This window comes from Sphaerodactylus townsendi, linkage group LG03, assembly GCF_021028975.2.
Source record: "Sphaerodactylus townsendi isolate TG3544 linkage group LG03, MPM_Stown_v2.3, whole genome shotgun sequence".
Classification (NCBI taxonomy): Eukaryota; Metazoa; Chordata; class Lepidosauria; order Squamata; family Sphaerodactylidae; genus Sphaerodactylus; species Sphaerodactylus townsendi.
The window spans coordinates 173,646,523-173,663,330 of NC_059427.1; the positions used below are offsets into that span (position 1 = coordinate 173,646,523).

General features: G+C 49.3%; 1 protein-coding gene across 1 annotated transcript in view; it reads left to right on the forward strand.

The window, feature by feature from the left end:
* KMT2D (lysine methyltransferase 2D) overlaps nt 1-16,808 on the forward strand; it is a 182,646-nt gene that overhangs the window by 89,773 nt on the left and 76,065 nt on the right. The window contains 7 exon segments of the mRNA XM_048487610.1: nt 622-857; nt 4,436-4,508; nt 6,186-6,343; nt 7,659-9,095; nt 9,216-9,411; nt 11,303-11,486; nt 13,446-13,594. Of these exon segments, the coding sequence (XP_048343567.1) occupies nt 622-857; nt 4,436-4,508; nt 6,186-6,343; nt 7,659-9,095; nt 9,216-9,411; nt 11,303-11,486; nt 13,446-13,594 (2,433 nt within the window).

Sequence of the window (16,808 nt, forward strand, 5' to 3'; positions counted from 1 at the left end):
TCTCCTTTCCCTACCCAGCCTCCCACAACAAAGCATACCCACATGTGCCAAGTGGGTGAAGTGGGTGGGACTGAGAGAGCTCCAGAGAACTGTGACTAGCCCAAGGTCACCCAGCTGGTGTGTGTTAGAGGGCACAGGCTAATCTAGTTCCCCAGATAAGCCTCCACAGCTCAAGTGGCAGAGTGGGGAATCAAACCCGTTTCTCCAGATTAGAGTGCACCTGTTCTTAACTACTACTCCACTGCTGCATATTTATATAATTATATTTATTAATCAACATCAAATGTTTATAGACAGATATTCAGTTGGAGTTTCCAGGAGCAAAGGCAACTTCATGCTGTGAGGCCAGGTTTAGTTACCAACAGGTGTCACAATTGTAACAATTGCCACTCTGGTCCTATCTAGACCACAGCTAAGAAAATGCCAGAAACTGATTTTCGTAGTCTTTTGATTGGGGCAATGTAAATATCTTCCTATCGGTCCAAGCCTTCCGTAAAAAAAATTTCCCCCAGTTTTCAGGGAAGGTCGACCCATCATTTTAATCCCAGCCCCTCAACTACCCTCAACAGCATTCCTTCCATTCATCTTTTTACCTGAATTTTTTTCTCCTCTGTTTTATAGGGAAAGGAGTGGCTTCTTCAGCCCTGAGCAGTGTGAGCCAGAAAGCCCGTGGGCCAGCAGTTCTACAGCATCCACGCCCACCACACCCACCACAGAAGGGGAAACCGATGGACTCTCCTATAACCAGCGGAGCCTGCAGCGCTGGGAGAAGGACGAGGAACTTGGGGAAATGTCCACCATCTCACCTGTGCTCTATGCCAACATGAACTTCCCCAACCTCAAGCAGGATTATCCAGGTTGGTGCTGTTCCCCCAAACGTGGCATCAGTTCTGTTTTCTGTTGCTAACCGGCTTTGCTTGGCTGTGAGTCTTGACCACTCCATGAAGACTTGCTCACTGAGTGCTGTACGGTGTAGGAGCAGCAGTGGCGTAGTGGTTAAGAGCAGGTGTACTCTAATCTGGAGGAACCGGGTTTGGTTCCCTGCTCTGTCACCTGAGCTGTGGAGGCTTATCTGGGGAATTCAGATTAGCCTGTGCACTCCCACACACGCCAGCTGGGTGACCTTGGGCTAGTCACAGTTCTTCGGAGTTCTCTCAGCCCCACCTACCTCACAGGGTGTTTGCTATGAGGGGGGAAGGGCAAGGAGTTTGTAAACCCCTTTGAGCCTCCTTACAGGAGAAAAAGGGGGGGATATAAATCCAACTCTTCTTCTCCTCCTCCTCCTCTTCCTCCTCCTCCTCTGCCGCCAAGAAAAAATTGAAATCCTGTGTCAGCTTGATTCCAATCCTGCTGTCAGAGCAGCCACATTCTGTAAAATTATTTGTGCTGGTAACATATTGTCAAAGGCTTTCACAGCCGGAATCAACTGCCATTTGTTTTCCAGCCTGTGTGACTATTCCGCCCGCATCTATGGCTGGTGTCTTCAGAGGTGTGCCATGGCGAGATGTGTTTCTCTCAGTGGTGGAGCGCCAAGGGGGCGGGAGGTGCGTCATGCACCGGGCACATGGCTGGGGGGTGGAAAATTGCCCCCAGCCCCTCCCCCTTTCCCCGCCCCCCCGCAGTGCCCCCCCCCGCGGCACACACACTGCCCCCCTTCCCACACTTACCTACATTCCTTTTCTTTTTTTTAGTACTTTTTGAGGCTGAAAAAAGCGGCCTATTTACAGTTCAGGCTAAAAACTTCCTGAGGAACTACAGTTCCCAGGAGACCTTGGGGCTCACTGGTGCCATGGGGGGGCGCCGCGGGGGGGCATGGGGGGTGGAAAAAACACACACTGCACACTGGGCGCAGTTTGGCCCAGCTACGCCTCTGGTTTCTCTTCATGGCAGAGGGAAACATCTCACTGGAATATGCCTATGACAATGCTAGCCATAGATGTGGGCAATACATTAAGAACAAAAACTACCAGGCTATGGCTGCAATGCCCAGAAAACCCACAACAGCCAGCTGTGCTGGTAACACTTTATCATATATGGCGTAATTTTAGGCATTGGGCAAGAAGCTGGGTGAAGTGCTGCCCTTCTTACCGGAGGCACTCTTCCACTTATTTGAGCTTTTTTGAGCTTTTCACTTTAGAAGTGTTAGAAGTTTGCCTCTGTTGAAAAACAAAAGCTGAGTTTCTTGAGTTGTTAAGTAGTAGTGCAAAGGACACCAGTTTCCTCAGCCTCTGGATAGGCAGAACGCACAACGTTCCTGTCATTGCTAGCTCTGTTGCCCTGTTTTCCACAAATGACCTAACTCTGTAGTCCCCAAGATATGGTCCACATTTCCTGTAAGGAAATTATTGATAGGTCTTTCAAATTCGTTCTACTGGAATAAAACTTTCTCTTTAACTAATAGTCTCCCTTTAGTTGCTTGAGGAAGAGGAAGTGCTCCGTTAATTCTTCTGCATAAGATGTGTTTTATTTCTGAATTCCATAATCCAGGCTTGGAAATGTATGCTTGGAATAAGCCATGTCTGAAAGGGGAAGACCAGAGTTAGATTGTGCTTGTGAAAGATGCAGATGTACCGTGAGGAGCGTGGATGGAATGAATTTCCTCCTCCTCCACATGACATGTGCAAATTTCTGGAGTCGTATTTATGCTGAATCAGTCTGTTAGTTCATCCACCATACTACTGACTAGTCTAGGCATCAGTAGAAGAGCACAGGGAGTAAGATGTAGACAGGTAGGGGGAGTTAGTTCATCCACCCTAGACAATTTATGCTGAATCACTGGGGTTTTATGTGGTTACCGGGCTGTATGGCCGTGTTCTAGCAGCATTCTCTCCTGACGTTTCGCCTGCATCTGTGGCTGGCATCTTCAGAGGATCTGATAGTGGAAAAGCAAGTGGAGTATATATACCTGTTGGAGTGCCCAGGGTGGGGGAAAGAACCCTTGTCTGTTAACAAGTAAAGGGTGCAAGCTAGATTTACATGTGTTGAGTGGGATCCACCCGTTAGCATGTGAGTAACAATGAAGATAGCAAGGTCAATAGGTGAGGACATCTGAATAGAAGTAGCCTGGCCTTTGTTCCCTTTGATTGTTTACTGTCTATAGCAGGGGTAGGGAACCTGCGGCTCTCCAGATGTTCAGGAACTACAATTCCCATCAGCCTCTGTCAGCATGGCTTGGCACGCTGGTAGGGGGCCATTTCGGGAATGTAGTTCCTGAACATCTGAGAGCTGCAGGTTCCTAATTTATCTGATTCCACCTGTCTATAGTCAACCTGCCAGTGGAGCTGGATGAAGTCACTGTCTTAGCTGACTGTTAAAGTGCTGAACTAGTCTGTTAGTTCTATTTCCACCCTAGTACTGACTGGCAACTCCTTTCAAGCAATCAAGAATTCTTTCCTAGTCCCAAGGGCCAAATAGGTTCTTGTAATGCAGAGAACAGGAACATTTTGCCTAGTTGTCAACGAGAGCCCTTTGCCACTGAACGCAGACCTGTGATTCTCCATCAAAAACTGGACACCCAACAGTGTGTTTCTTCTGCCATTGCTTAGCTCGGTAGACATTTTCCTTTGTAAGAAACACTTTTCCTCACCCTCAGCCTTGATCATTATTGTTAAGGCGGCGGGACGCTCAAGGCAATTCAGTACATCTTAAGACTTTCTAAGGGATTGGAAGGTATCTCGATCCCAGAAACGTAGGGAGTGCCTGTATGAGCAGAGTAGCAGCTGTGCACAGCAGTCAAAGCTCTGTTCAATCCCAACAGAAGTTAGTTTCAGCTGGCAGGGTCCTGCAGCCTGCGGCTCTCAGCTAGTTTTATTCACGATCAGCCCCATCTGGCTACCACCATGGCCACCATGCTGATAGGAGGCTGATGGGATCAGGTCCATGAACATCTTGCAGAGCCATTTGTAGATCCCTGAACAATCTACACCTGTCTGATTTGCCTCTCCATCTTTTCTTCCATGCTGTCAGGTGATAAAATGAGCACCCAGCTTGCTGAAGATAAAGTATAGACAGCTAGGGAAGGCAAATCACCACGTAAACAGAGTCTGCCTAGTAAATGTCGTGATGTAATGTAACCCCATGAGTCAGTAATGACCCAGTGCTTGCACAGGGGACAACTCCCATTGCTTTGCCTCAAGAACTAGCTTAGCTGAAATCCCGTTGTCCTGTGCAAAAAGTTTGTCTTTGGCCACAGGCTCACATATTGTGTTCTTGTGACACCATAACAATCATTCTCACCTGAATCGTCCTCTGTTGACGAGCCAGCCAAATCCAGTGGTTAACGACACGGCTGTAGCCTACGGTATGCACTGGTAGCTGAAATGACACAGACTCGAAGTTTTTGTTTCGCTAAGAATTGCTTCCCTCGGAACCTGTAGGACAAACTGAGGTGTGCAATGACTTTGATGTGTTTTTCTTCTCCTTCCCTCTCCTCAAGACTGGTCAAGTCGTTGCAAGCAGATCATGAAGCTCTGGAGAAAGGTGCCGGCTCCAGACAAAGCCCCTTATTTGGTAAGTGGCCTGTGAAGAAGTTGTGTGAACGTTTGAATGATGACTACTTCTGTTACCCTAATTAGGCTATCCCCACTTAAATTGGGGTAAAGAGCTGCAGAGAGAGAGCCAGTGGGACAGAGGCGGTGTGGGGGAATGGCACCCAGGGCAACACCTGTTCCTGGGCCCTGAGCCTGCACCCCATTTACCGCTTTAGTCGGTGGGAGCTCAATGGCGAAGCAGTGCCTGGAAAAGGGCCAAATGGAGGGGTGTGGGGCACATTCTCCAACTCACACATTTATCTCATCTAGCATGCAACTGGGGAACGTAACATGACCCCACCTCGAAGTGGGGTAACTGGGATTGATAACCTGTGTATACCAGGATAATTATGGATGAAAACTCCCATCTTGCCAGTCTCCCAACCACTTACCACTAACTATAACAACATCAACAGAACTGGCATTAAAGCGACAGATTCCCAAAGAGACCACTTAACAGAGAAAACAAATGAAGTCAAAATAGGCTATACGTCTCTAACAATCAGGAACTGCAATAAAAACTGGGCTATTTTCCCTAACACCGTAGGATCGTTACTATTCAATAGTTTTACAATACTTGCTTTAGGAGAACTGTTACAGATAGTCCCTAAAAATGAAGCATCCCTGAGAGGTTTGTATTTTGGGCAGCACTAACTATAAGTGGATTGACATTGAGGCTTAAAACACCAAGCTGCTGCAATGTGTCTCAAACCAGCACCCTCCACCCAACCTGTTTACGCCCATGCTCTGTGCTCTTCTTCTGATGACTAGAAAATGGGAACTTTATACACTGCATTGATAACGATATTTATTGCCATGATATACTCCATTTGATTTAATAGTTCCATGAATATTGGTTAATAGTTGCTGTTTGAATAACAAGCATAGTTTTTGTTCACAATATTATTGATTTATATGTATATGAATTACATGACTTACATGTCTGTGATAATGATATTGCAATAAGAATCAATTTTGTTATGATTGTTAGCCAGCTTGCGTACAATGCGTTTTTGGGGTTTTCATGATATATATCGCCACAAGGGAAGGAATTTAGATTTAATGTTCTAATAGTTCTAATAGGCTAGCAGCATCAAAATTTCAGGGTATCTTTAGGAGACTATCCTGATTATACCAGCCAGGTTTGGTGAAGTTTGGTTCAGGGGGTCCAAAGTTATGGACCCTTAAAGTTGTAGCCCCCATCTCCTACTAGCTCCCATTGGAAACAATGGGGGATGGGGGCACCCCATTTACAGGTGTCCATAACTGGGACCCCTGAACAAAACGCATCAGAAAACTTGGGTGAAGCTATCAGAAAGAGTCCCAAAAACTCTTGAAATTTTGGTGCTGCTAGCCTAAAAAACTGCACCCCCTGCAGGCCAAAACCAAAACTACTAAAATACACAAAAATACACCGCGAGGCATGTATTCGGCAGTGCAACAGCCAAGACCCCCCAGTCCCCCCTTATAGCTACAGCCTCTGTGTGTACCTAATGGAAGTAAATTCTGTCGCAGTTCTACTTAACGAGTTTGTTTCTCTTTTTAAAAACGCATGTTTAAAATGCGGTCCCATTCATTGAGGGAGGAAAGGAACACGCTGGGAAGGGGGAAATTTCTTGCCCTCTATCGCCATAAATCACTGTGGATTTTCTATGCGCAAAAGGCCAAAGAGAGATGTCCGGCAGCTCACACGCATGATCAAGGTGTGGCTGGTAAGCAAGGTGATGATGAAAGAAGAGTCATGCGTGTGGTAACTGATGATAGGGGGCAGAGTAGGAGAGAATTCTGGGAGGAGGAACTTGACCGCGTGGCCTGTGAGAGCTCGTTTCCAAAGCAGCTGTGTCCAAAGTTTTGTTCTTGGATCCAGAGCACGAAGCCGCATTTTCCATCAGAATCACAAACCTTCCTGTGCAAGGTATCAATTAAACACTATTGAGCCTATCATTCACCTGGCCTTCAGGACTTGAAAATGTCTTCTCCTGCAAAACCAGACATGGAAACCATAGGGGAAAGTGAAGATCCCTCAAAAATGTTGATTTCAAAAATCTCCATACCAGTTTCTGCCCCCGCCCCAATATATATATACTGTGGCCTCAAAGATTGCTGTCTTAAGAAGCCTTACACGATAGGTAAAATTTAAGGAACAGAAGATAACTTTGGGCAGCATTTATCAAAAGGCTCACCGGCTTGAACCATGCGGCTGTTGTAGTTTTTCAGGGCTGTGTGTAATGCCATAGTCTGGTAATTTTACTCTACCTGACATTTTGTAACAAAAGATTCTACGGGTTGTCATCTTCAGAGGTACGCTTCAGGGTGAGATGTAGCGGATTTCTCTGTATAGCGAGTATGACGTGATTGTGTTCTGCAGAAGTGTGTGGTTGGCCAAACTAAGCCCGTGTCTATATCTCCGTGTTTCCTTTCCATCTCCAGCCCTTCTCTCACTTAGCTTCCTTCCTTTAGACTTTTCCTAGAGACTTCAGACTGATAAAAGTCTATTCACAAACAGGGCTTAAAATGAGCTCCAGGGAGACCTCAGGACTTCCGCAGAGGTCTCCTGGGAACTGGATGTCGCAGGAGCTCTTCAGGCCATTTTAGTCTCAGACTGTGAACAGGCTTTTTTCAGCCCGAAAAAAGTCTCTAGGATTTCATAAAGGGAAAGGAACCAGAGGTAAGTGGAAGAAGGGGGTGGAGGGGCTGCGAGGAGAAAAAAGGAGGGGGTCGTGGGTGCGGGGAGGCAGAGCTGCATTTTTCTGCCCCAGGCGGCACTGCACGGGCGACCCCGCCTTGTAGCTCCTCGCACTGGATTTAAGGCGCGATGGGAAAGTTTTGCCCACCTCTGAAGATGCCAGCCATAAAATGCCAGGTGAAAAGGTTACGAGCAAAAACTAGCAGGCCCTGGCCACTCAGCCTGGAAGGCCGACAACAGCCTACATGGAAGCCCTTCGCCCAGTTTCAAGAGGTCCTTTTTGGGGTCCATTTGAGTATTCCTACCCTTCCCAAAACGCACACCCAGAGAAAGCTTGTGCTTGATAAGTCACAAGCGACACTCCTGAGGGAAGGAAAGGGATTAGGGATAGCTGAATGGTGCCTTTAACCACCGCCTTTCCCTGGTGCTGCTTCTTTGGCAAGCGTTGAGAGCCAGATCAGGGGCAACAGATAATGCCAAAGTCTGGCGAGGGGCCGCTGGCCGGAGACCAGGACCGGCCTCCGCTCTGCATTCCGCGCGCAGATCTCGCCCCAGCAAGGTCACAAGCCAGCCACCCAGCAGCCGCCGCCACCTCCTCCTGCTGCTGCCACCTCAGCAGCTGGCCAGCCCGTCTATGTCAACAATGCTGCAGCTCTGCCAAGCGGGTCAAGTGTTGAGTCGTCCAGCGAGCTCTTCCTCAATCTTCCCTCTTCTGCCGCCAGTGCCCAGCCCGGTGGCGCAAGTGCCTTTGTGCCCTATGGCATGCACCTCCGCGCACCCTCGACAAAACCCTCGCTTCCCTTCTCCTTCCCTCACAGTGCCTGCCGGCTTTACCTCTTCACGCTCCTCCTCCTCGACAGTCCCCACACCTGCCGCACTTTCCCACCGTCCGCCCGCGCAGCTCCGGGGAGTTCCCCAGCCCACCCTCGGCCTGGGACCTCCGAGGCAGGCACCAGCCCTCCACCCCGACCTCGCTCCTCAAACCTCGGCTGTCTCGAAGTTGCGGGTCTCTGGAAAACTTGCTGTGCCTGGGAAGCCCCCAGCACCGCAGACCGATGCTGTCGCCTCCTTTGCAGGAGCAGGCGAAAGGGCTGGATATCAAGAAGGAAGATGTTGGGCCAGGAATCTGCTCCTCCGGAGACCACGGCTAAGCTGGCGACTCCTCAGCTGGCCCATCACCCTCTCTGGAAATGAAAAGCCCCGATGTGTTCAAAGCCCACACTCACCCCACGGCGTAAATCCCAGGTGGAACCTGCAGTTCTCGCTTGGGGCATCATCGCCCCCCGGATTCTGCACCCTGGCCTTCCCACAAAGGCCAGGCCGATTCTACCGACAGTCCTCGCTCGACCACGGGATCCGCCAGCTCGGCCTCCTGGACCCCGCAGGCCTCCAGCCCCCGCCCCCCGAGCTACCTTCCTCTCAGCTCACCACCTCTGACCCCTACTCTCGCGCATCCCCGCCAGCCCGCAGTCCCAGTTCAGTTCCCAGTCACCCCTCCTCCTCTCGCCAACCAAACCGAAGCCTTCACGCCTGCAGTCTCCGGTCACCCCTCGTTTCAGTCCCCCCACCCTACTCCCGAGAGGCCCCTCGCCGCAGTCCGGGATCCTCTTTGCCCCCACTGCAAAGCCCCGTCCCTCGCAATGCAACGACCTGGCCCAGCCAAGCCTGCCAGTCTCCCACAGCAGCCCGTCAATGGGAGCCCTCCAGCCTCCCTCCGGGCGGCCCTCACCCCAAGACCAGCCAGCAGCTTTGTGCTGGTTGCTTCCGGCTCCACCCAGTGCATCTTTCCGGGCAGCTCTGGCCCCGTCAGCTTCACCTACCCTCCCAGCAGGCGATCAAGGATTCCCGCTTCCCACAGGATCAAGCCATTTTGCTCCGAGGCAAGCCCCCCAGCACAAGCTGCATTTCCTCACAGGGGTTTCCTGGGCCGGGAGACCGCTGGGACAGGCAAAGGCGCCCCCCGGCTGCCTAGCGTCTCACGCTTTGGCTGCCTCCCTCAGGGGTCTGCAGCCGTCTCAGCAGAGCACCTTACTGCACGGGCCGAGGCCGGCTCACCTGCATGCAGCAGGGAGGAAGCGTGCTGTGGGCCTACCCGCAGGGAGCTGCAAGAACTGCTGCCAGCCGACCAGGAGAGAGGGCCCAATCAGCAACATCAGCTGTGACAGAGAAACAGCGACAGGGTGAGAAGGGAAAAGAGTAGGGACGTGGATCGGGTCCTTTGCTTTAAGAAGCGGCTGTAGACCGTCAGAGTGGAGTTGGACATTGGAAGAAGGTGGTATTCCCAACTTTCAGGACATCAGCTATGTTAAATCCAAGGAGACCAGACAGCCAAGGTTGTGAGTGGTGTGGTGGTTGGCACTCCAGGTACACTCTAATCTGGGGAACTGGGTTTGGATTCTTGCTCTGCCAGTTTGAGCTGAAAGAGGCTTATCTGGGGAACAGATTAGCTTGTGTAAATTCCCCAACACATGCCAAGGCCAAGTTGACCTTAGGCTGCCCAGCTACAGTTCTTTGAGCTCTCTCAGCCCCACCCCACCTCACAGTTTGTTGTGACAGAGGGGAAGAAGGCAAGGAGATTGTCAGCCCCTTTGGAGTGATGCCTCACTTACAGGAGAGTGGGGGAAATATAACCAAACCTCTTCTTCTTTACACCCTGATGTAGGAGTTTGGTGCAATCACTTGGGGTTAAGTGAGATTAACCAGTGAACCAGGAGTGGGAGTAGGAATGAGGGGAATTATGTCCAAAAGCCAGGGGTAGGAACCTTACCGTGACTCTCCAGCAAACCACAAGGGCTACAGTTCCCACTTCAGCCTCAGCATGGTAATTGGCCATGCTGGTAGGGGCTGATGGGAATTGTAGTTCCCAAACATCTGGAGAGCTTCTAGGTTCTCTACCCCCGGTCTGGCTATAGCTATTCCAACAAGATTTCCCCAGCCATTCCAGGCTGGCTAAGATAGCAGGGGAGGCTGATGGAATTGTAGTCCATGAACTATCTGAAGCGCCAGAGATTGGACACCCTTGAACGTACGGGTCATGCTGCCATCAGCCTTGACCACACTTCTGCATTGTGGCTGCTTCTCTGTATCATGCACTGTCAGCCCTTTTTAGACTCCTACAGAAGAGAAAGGGGGGATATAAATCCAAACTCTTCTTCCTGCACCAAAGATTCCTCCTGAATTGATGAGCAAGCAAATCAATGTACAAGTTTCAGAGGCTGAAGGGGGGAAAATGCTCAGTGTCTGTATCTAATGTTGTAGGTGGAAGTATAGTTCTTTCCTTACTCTAAATATTGGGTCGGATTGTGAGCACGGCCAGCAGGGTCGATTAACGCCACCGTGGATCAGGGGTTGTAGTGGGGAGCAGAGTGGAAGCTCCTTCTCATCCATTAGCAAATTAGCTCTCTTGCTTCCAAACCAGGCTTAATGCTACGCGTGAGTCTGAAACACCCCCTATCCTTGTTTAAAATAAGATAAACTTTAATGTCATTCTGCACGCACAATGAAGACTGTACAAAACATCCCCCACGCACATTTTCTGCAGTCCTCATACTCCATCTTCCACATCTCCCTTTCCAACCCATCTCCCACACAGCCACGGCCACGCCAACGCATTCCTGCACGGAGTTCCCAGCATAGCCACAGACTCCTAGAAGGTAGAAGCTGTCTCTCTGGCGAGCCTAGTTGTCCTTTTGTTTCCATATGATCCTGTATCGTCAAGCCAGAATGGTAATATTTTCAAAAAAAAAAGAATATGCAGGGTGAGACGGGTCTTTCAGAATATTCTGAACTTTCTTTAAGCAGCGGGAATTATAGTTCTGTTGTAACAAAACTATGTCTGGTTATTACATGTGAATTCAGCCAGTGAGTAAAGCATGTAAAATCATCAGGTCTCAATGCAGATGTCAACCTAATTTAATTGGAGAACTTTGGGCTACCAGTCACCCCTGGATATCTGCCAGTGGGGATGCGGACGAAGGATGACCAGTGAAGGAAGCATAGGGGAGGGAGACATGACTAGATGGGGCTAGAACTCCCTGGACGGTTCCCCATGGTCAGCGTACAATTGCTCCCCTCACGTATTTTCCAGACCCAAAGTCCCCGTGGAGTTTGGGGCAGGGGTGCAGTTGAACACTCTCTGGCAGGACGCCCCACCTGCAAACATCTCATGGAGCTTGGGGGTTGGGCAATCAGCTGCCAGGGTCAAGCTCACCAAGGGATTTAGAGAGACAGAGATCAAACTGGAGCCGCTGGAGGAGCTGGACCGGACTTTGGTTTGAGTACTCGTTGGCTCCGGCCACCCACTCTCCATATACGAGCCCTGGGCACCATTTTACACTCAAGCTATGCTCTGAGGCATAGGTGTCAAACTCATGGCCACTCCAGATGGCTGGTGACCATGTCTTGACTTCGCCAGCACGCCATCTGCTTCAGGTGGGGATAATAATGGGAATTGTAGTCCATAACATCTGGAGGGCCGCAAGTTTGACCACCTGGGCCTTTGAAGATAATTTCCACAGAAGATGAAAGCAAATTGCTCAATAAGATCTTCGAAAGGGTGGACAGACTCAACTGCCTGTGCCCTGTTTTTCGTTGTGCCTGCCTCCAGCTGACAGAGACCTCGTGAGTTGCTCATCCACCAAAAGGTGATCCAAAAGGAATAATTTACAGGTAAGAAAAGGGAGAGTGCCGCAAAACAGCTCCCAGGCAATCGTGGAACCCTGAAGAGGCGGTAAGGGCAGGCCTTTGAAATAGATGTGAATCGGAGCATGACTCCGCTTCCATCGGCGCGCCAAGGTATGGGTACAATTTCCTTGGTAGCGTCTGCCTGGTTGTAGGAAGAGTTGAGAACCTGACTGTATCTCACAGAGACTGGTGAACCCCATGAGACGCTCTTCAGAATCATACCGGGATTAGCAGTTGGGAATCGCTGGTGCTGCACTTATTCGAAATACCCTCATGTCCAAGTCATGTCAGGTCACTGTTAAAGTTAATTCAGAAGCAAAACCTTGGATTCAAAAAAAGAGGAAAGCTGTCCCTAAGCACGCCGGAGGTTTCTTTGGATGGTATCAATCCTAGATTTCCTGGACGCATTATTAAAGTCCATTGGGCAGCACTGTTCCTCTTTGCCACCCCCACACATATATATTGGCAGGCAGTAGCATTGCATCTAAGCTGAAATCCTCCTTGTTGGCTATTCTATCTGCATATGGGCAAGCTAGTGTGAATGCTCCACTATAAAAATCACTTAACGTTTTTTGGGTCTAGCTCGCCATGCTTTTTGCTGGCTGGCGTTCCAGATGTTTGGGGCTCTTCTGGGATCATTAGAAGTTAGAGCCACGCTGGGGGAAAAAATCCAGTTCATCTGCCTAAACTTTTGGAAAGCAACTGGCCATCACAGTAGATAGGGCTAAACTGCTTGTACCAGTGGTCTAACTCTGTGGTTCCCATAGTTCTGGTGTGTGGTGATCCAATGGGTCCAGCTTTTCTTGGCATGGTGACCCACTTAAAAAAGAACAACAAGGGCATGCCAAATCAGTAAAACGCGCAGAAGCCTTTGATTGAGTTTCACAGCCTTTGTGACCCACTTCTGGGTCTGAGAACACTGGTCTAATGATATACACCGGTTTCATAATTTTAATGTAGAAAAGAGGCGACATGGTCTTGCCTTAACAAGTTGATGCTGGCTTGGCACTCCGTGGAAAGTGCGTTCCTACTTTCTCGGACTGATAAGGTACGGGTTTTGAATCCCTAGTCGCCTCTGAACCGGACACGCCTGCATCCCTCGCATCCTTCGAGAAATTAAACCTTGATAGATTATGTAATTTATCGAGCTATTATTATAGTTCGGAATGCTGCAACCTGCGGCTCTCTCCAGAGGTTCCAAATGGACTACCCCAACAGCCCCGCCAGCCATGGCCATTTGGCCGTGGCAGGCGTGTAGTCCATGAACATCTGGAAGAGCCGCCAGGTTGCAGACCCCTGATTCAGTTAATAATAGGCATTTTCAGGATCTCCTCCTTCCGAGGTTCAGGGAGTTGTTAACGTGCGCCTTCCCTTCCCTCATCTTGGCCTTTTCACAAGCTTCGTTTATCCTGCAAGGACAGAATGACTGGCCCAAGGTCAACACCCTGCGATTAGTTTTACACTATGATAGGTAGGGATTTGAATCCTGTCATGAAAAGCCGTGCGGCTCTGTCTACGCGAGGTCTCTCTTTCTTCTTCCTCCCCAGGAGAAAGGGATCCTGGGCAGCTTGGGTACCGCCCCCGGAGGCAGCAAGCTGCCCAGTGCTGTGATGGTGCAGACACCCTCACGCAGGATGAGCGACTTGCCCGGCCACCCCCAGCAGCCACTCCTTCTGCGATGGATATCAATGGGCAGGTGAGTCTGGCAGTCTGATTGGCAGCATTTCCTCAAGGAAAAAGGGTGATTGGCACTGAGCAGGGGGCTGCCTTTGTGTTTCATTGACTGGTTTCAATCTGCGGAAGGTGAACAGGGTCATTTTCCCTTCTTTGCTTGGAAATGGATGCTGTGCCCACATCTGGATGGTGTGCCCGCTCCTCTTGAGATTGTTGGCTTATGGCATTCAGTTGTGGTAGGAGAATGGGGCAAACAGTGCTTTTCCCTTGCTTCCAGCCCAAAGTCCAGTCCCCCGGAAAGTATCCCACTGGTGCAACTGCTCCCCAGCCCATTCACGGGACATAGAGCCTCTAGGTCTTGCCAGGGTGAACCTCCTAGCACTCCAGCGAGACTGTTATGGACTACCTGATTCCCATCAGCCTGCCCAGGCACTGGCCACCTGTAGGGGCTGATGGGAATTGTAGTCCATAACATCTGGAGTGCCAAAGGTTCGCCACCACTGCTCTAGGTTGACCCTCTGAGAAGGTAGTCTTCGAGCACCGTACTAGAACAATAACAAAATGAAGTACAACCAACAAGGTACATGCAGTCTAGCACAAATGGGAAGAGATTAAGAGAAATATCTCAGAGAAATAGGTTGTACTAAATCAGGGGTCTGCAACCTGCAGCTCTCCAGATGTTCATGGACTACAAATCCCATCAGCCCCTGCCAGCATTGGAAGAGGGTGGACGAAGAGATACGAAGGCAGGGCGGGGGACGAAGAAAGGTGGAGGGAGCATGGAGGGAAGGGAGGTTGTTGAGCAGAGAGGGGGCACCGGGCACCTTCTACAATCCCCCCCCCCTCATACACACACACAAAGCTCAACTCCCTGAACTGAGATTTAGCAGAAAATGAGGAAAGGGGAGAACTGAGATCACCAGAGAGGCAGGAGGCTTTGGGTGTGTTTCTGCCAAGCGTGGGCAATTCAATCAGCTGGCCCTTCGGCAAAACAACAACCTGGTGGGAAAACTTCAGCTTTCCTTGGATTCTCTTGCATTTCACTCTGTAATTGCTGGGAGGATGCAGAAGTTGCCCAGCCTGGAGCTGGATCAGCAGACTGTGGAGGAAAAGGGGAGAGGCTCCAGGGGTCCCCACCTCCACCCACTGGTTCTGTAGCACTATCGTTCTCCAAGACCCAGTTCAAAGCAGGCCACAGGCTTTGAGGGGCTCTCCCTGTGACAAGCAGGAAAGGTTGGGTTCTGCTCTCACCTCCGTTTCACGTCTGGTGCTGCAGGATGGACAGCAGCTCTTCAGCCAACACGGAAGGTCAAAAGTCCTGCTTTGTGGCATCGAGGCCTGAAGCCCCTCTCTCCTGCTCAAGCCGCCTACCGCTGAACCCTCCACCTGGTTACCTTTCACTTCACGTGTGGGAAAGATTTCTCGTGTCAACTAGTTCAATTTCTACCTTCTCCTAAAGCCGCTTTCCTACTATCCAGATTCTACAAGACAAATTATGAGTTTAGTTTGCTAAGAAGGAAGAAGCCTCCTATGGATTAAAAACTGGTTGAGAAACAGGAAGCAAAGGGTGGGTGTAAATGGGAAGTTCTCACAATGGAGAGATGTAGGGAGTGGTGTCCCCCACGATCCGATTTTAAGAATTGATTAATAACACAAGCTATTCACTCAAATATGAACTGGAAGTAGGGGTGAAGGTAGCATGGTTACTGTTAGGATTCACGAATGATGTACAGGAGTATGTAGGAGATTGGTGAGAAACGCATAAAAGGATTGCCAAAAGAGCTCCAAAGCCGGACCCTTTATAGGAGAATTAAGGTAGGAAGTGGGCTAAGAAATGACAAATGCAGTGCAATGTAGCAAAGGAAATGTAAAAGTGATGTGTACATAGGGGCAAACAATTTAAACTTCACACTTACACACTTCTAGAGGGTCAGTGCTTTATCAGTCACAGAATCTGGAAAGGGATTTTTGGGCATCTTAGTTGATAATAGTTCCATGAGAATATCCAACTCAAATGCATGGCTGCTGTGAAGAGAGCGCAAACCCTTCTATGCTGGGGATAATTAGGATTGTCATGCCCTATTACTCAAAGCAGATTGGTCCAGACCACACTTGGGAGTACTTGTGTTCAGTTCCCTGGGTCCCCACATTGAAGAGATAGAAAAAATTGCAGAGAAGGGCAAACTTGAGGATAGTGACTGCAGGATTGGAGCACTTTCCTTTTTTGAAGAGCTGCAGCATTTTGGGACTTCTTTGAAGCTTGGAGAGGAGACATCTGAGGAAGTGCGGTTGTGATTGAATATAAAATTATGCATGGAGTAGAAAATGTTGACAGAGAGAAATTTTTTCTCTTTCTGTCCAGATACTGGAACCAGGGGGGCATTCATTAAGAAAATGCTGGGAAGGAATTAGGACTAATAAAAGGAAACATTTCCCTTCACGCTAACTAACTGTTATTGGTGTTTGGAATATGCTGCTACAGGAGGTGGCAATGGCCACTAACCTGGATAGCTTTAAAAAGGGCTTGGACAGATTTATGGAGGAGAAGTCGATCTATGGCTACCAATCTTGATCCTCCTTGATCTCAGATTGCAAATGCCTTAGCAGACCAGGTGCTCGGGAGCAGCAGCAGCAGAAGGCCATTGTTTTCACACCCTGCATGTGAGCTCCCAAAGGCACCTGGTGGGCCACTGTGAGTAGCAGAGTGCTGCACTCTTTTTTATGTTCTTATGACTATGAGAGGTAGTTTTGAACTTTCTATTGAATGTTTAGCAGTTTTCCTTTCATTTTCCCTTTGAACTTCCTCTGTAGGAGAATATAATAAGTGACCTTAAGAGAAGAACTCATCACAGTTGGGAATGTTTTTGGAACCAAAGAGGGGAAAAACAGTGTGGAACTCCACAGAGGAAGCATTTTGTTTCCTGCCTGAAAAACATTTTAAATGGTGTGTGCAAAAAGGGCCCCTGTGTGGAAATTCCAAAGGTGCCTACAGGCTCAACAAGTTTGGAGATCCCTGGCGCACAGTATTTGATGTGAAACTCAGGCATCATCATCAGTTTTTCTTTATTGCAACTTAGAGGGTTTTTTTAAATTGCAACTTAGAAAGAGTATCAGCATTAATGTACTTTAACATCTCACATGGTTATAGCATATTATTCAGGTTAAATTGCTGTGTTGGCACTTCGCGACAAAGAAGTGGATTTTGAGTTGCAGTTTGGGCACTCGGTCTCGAAAAG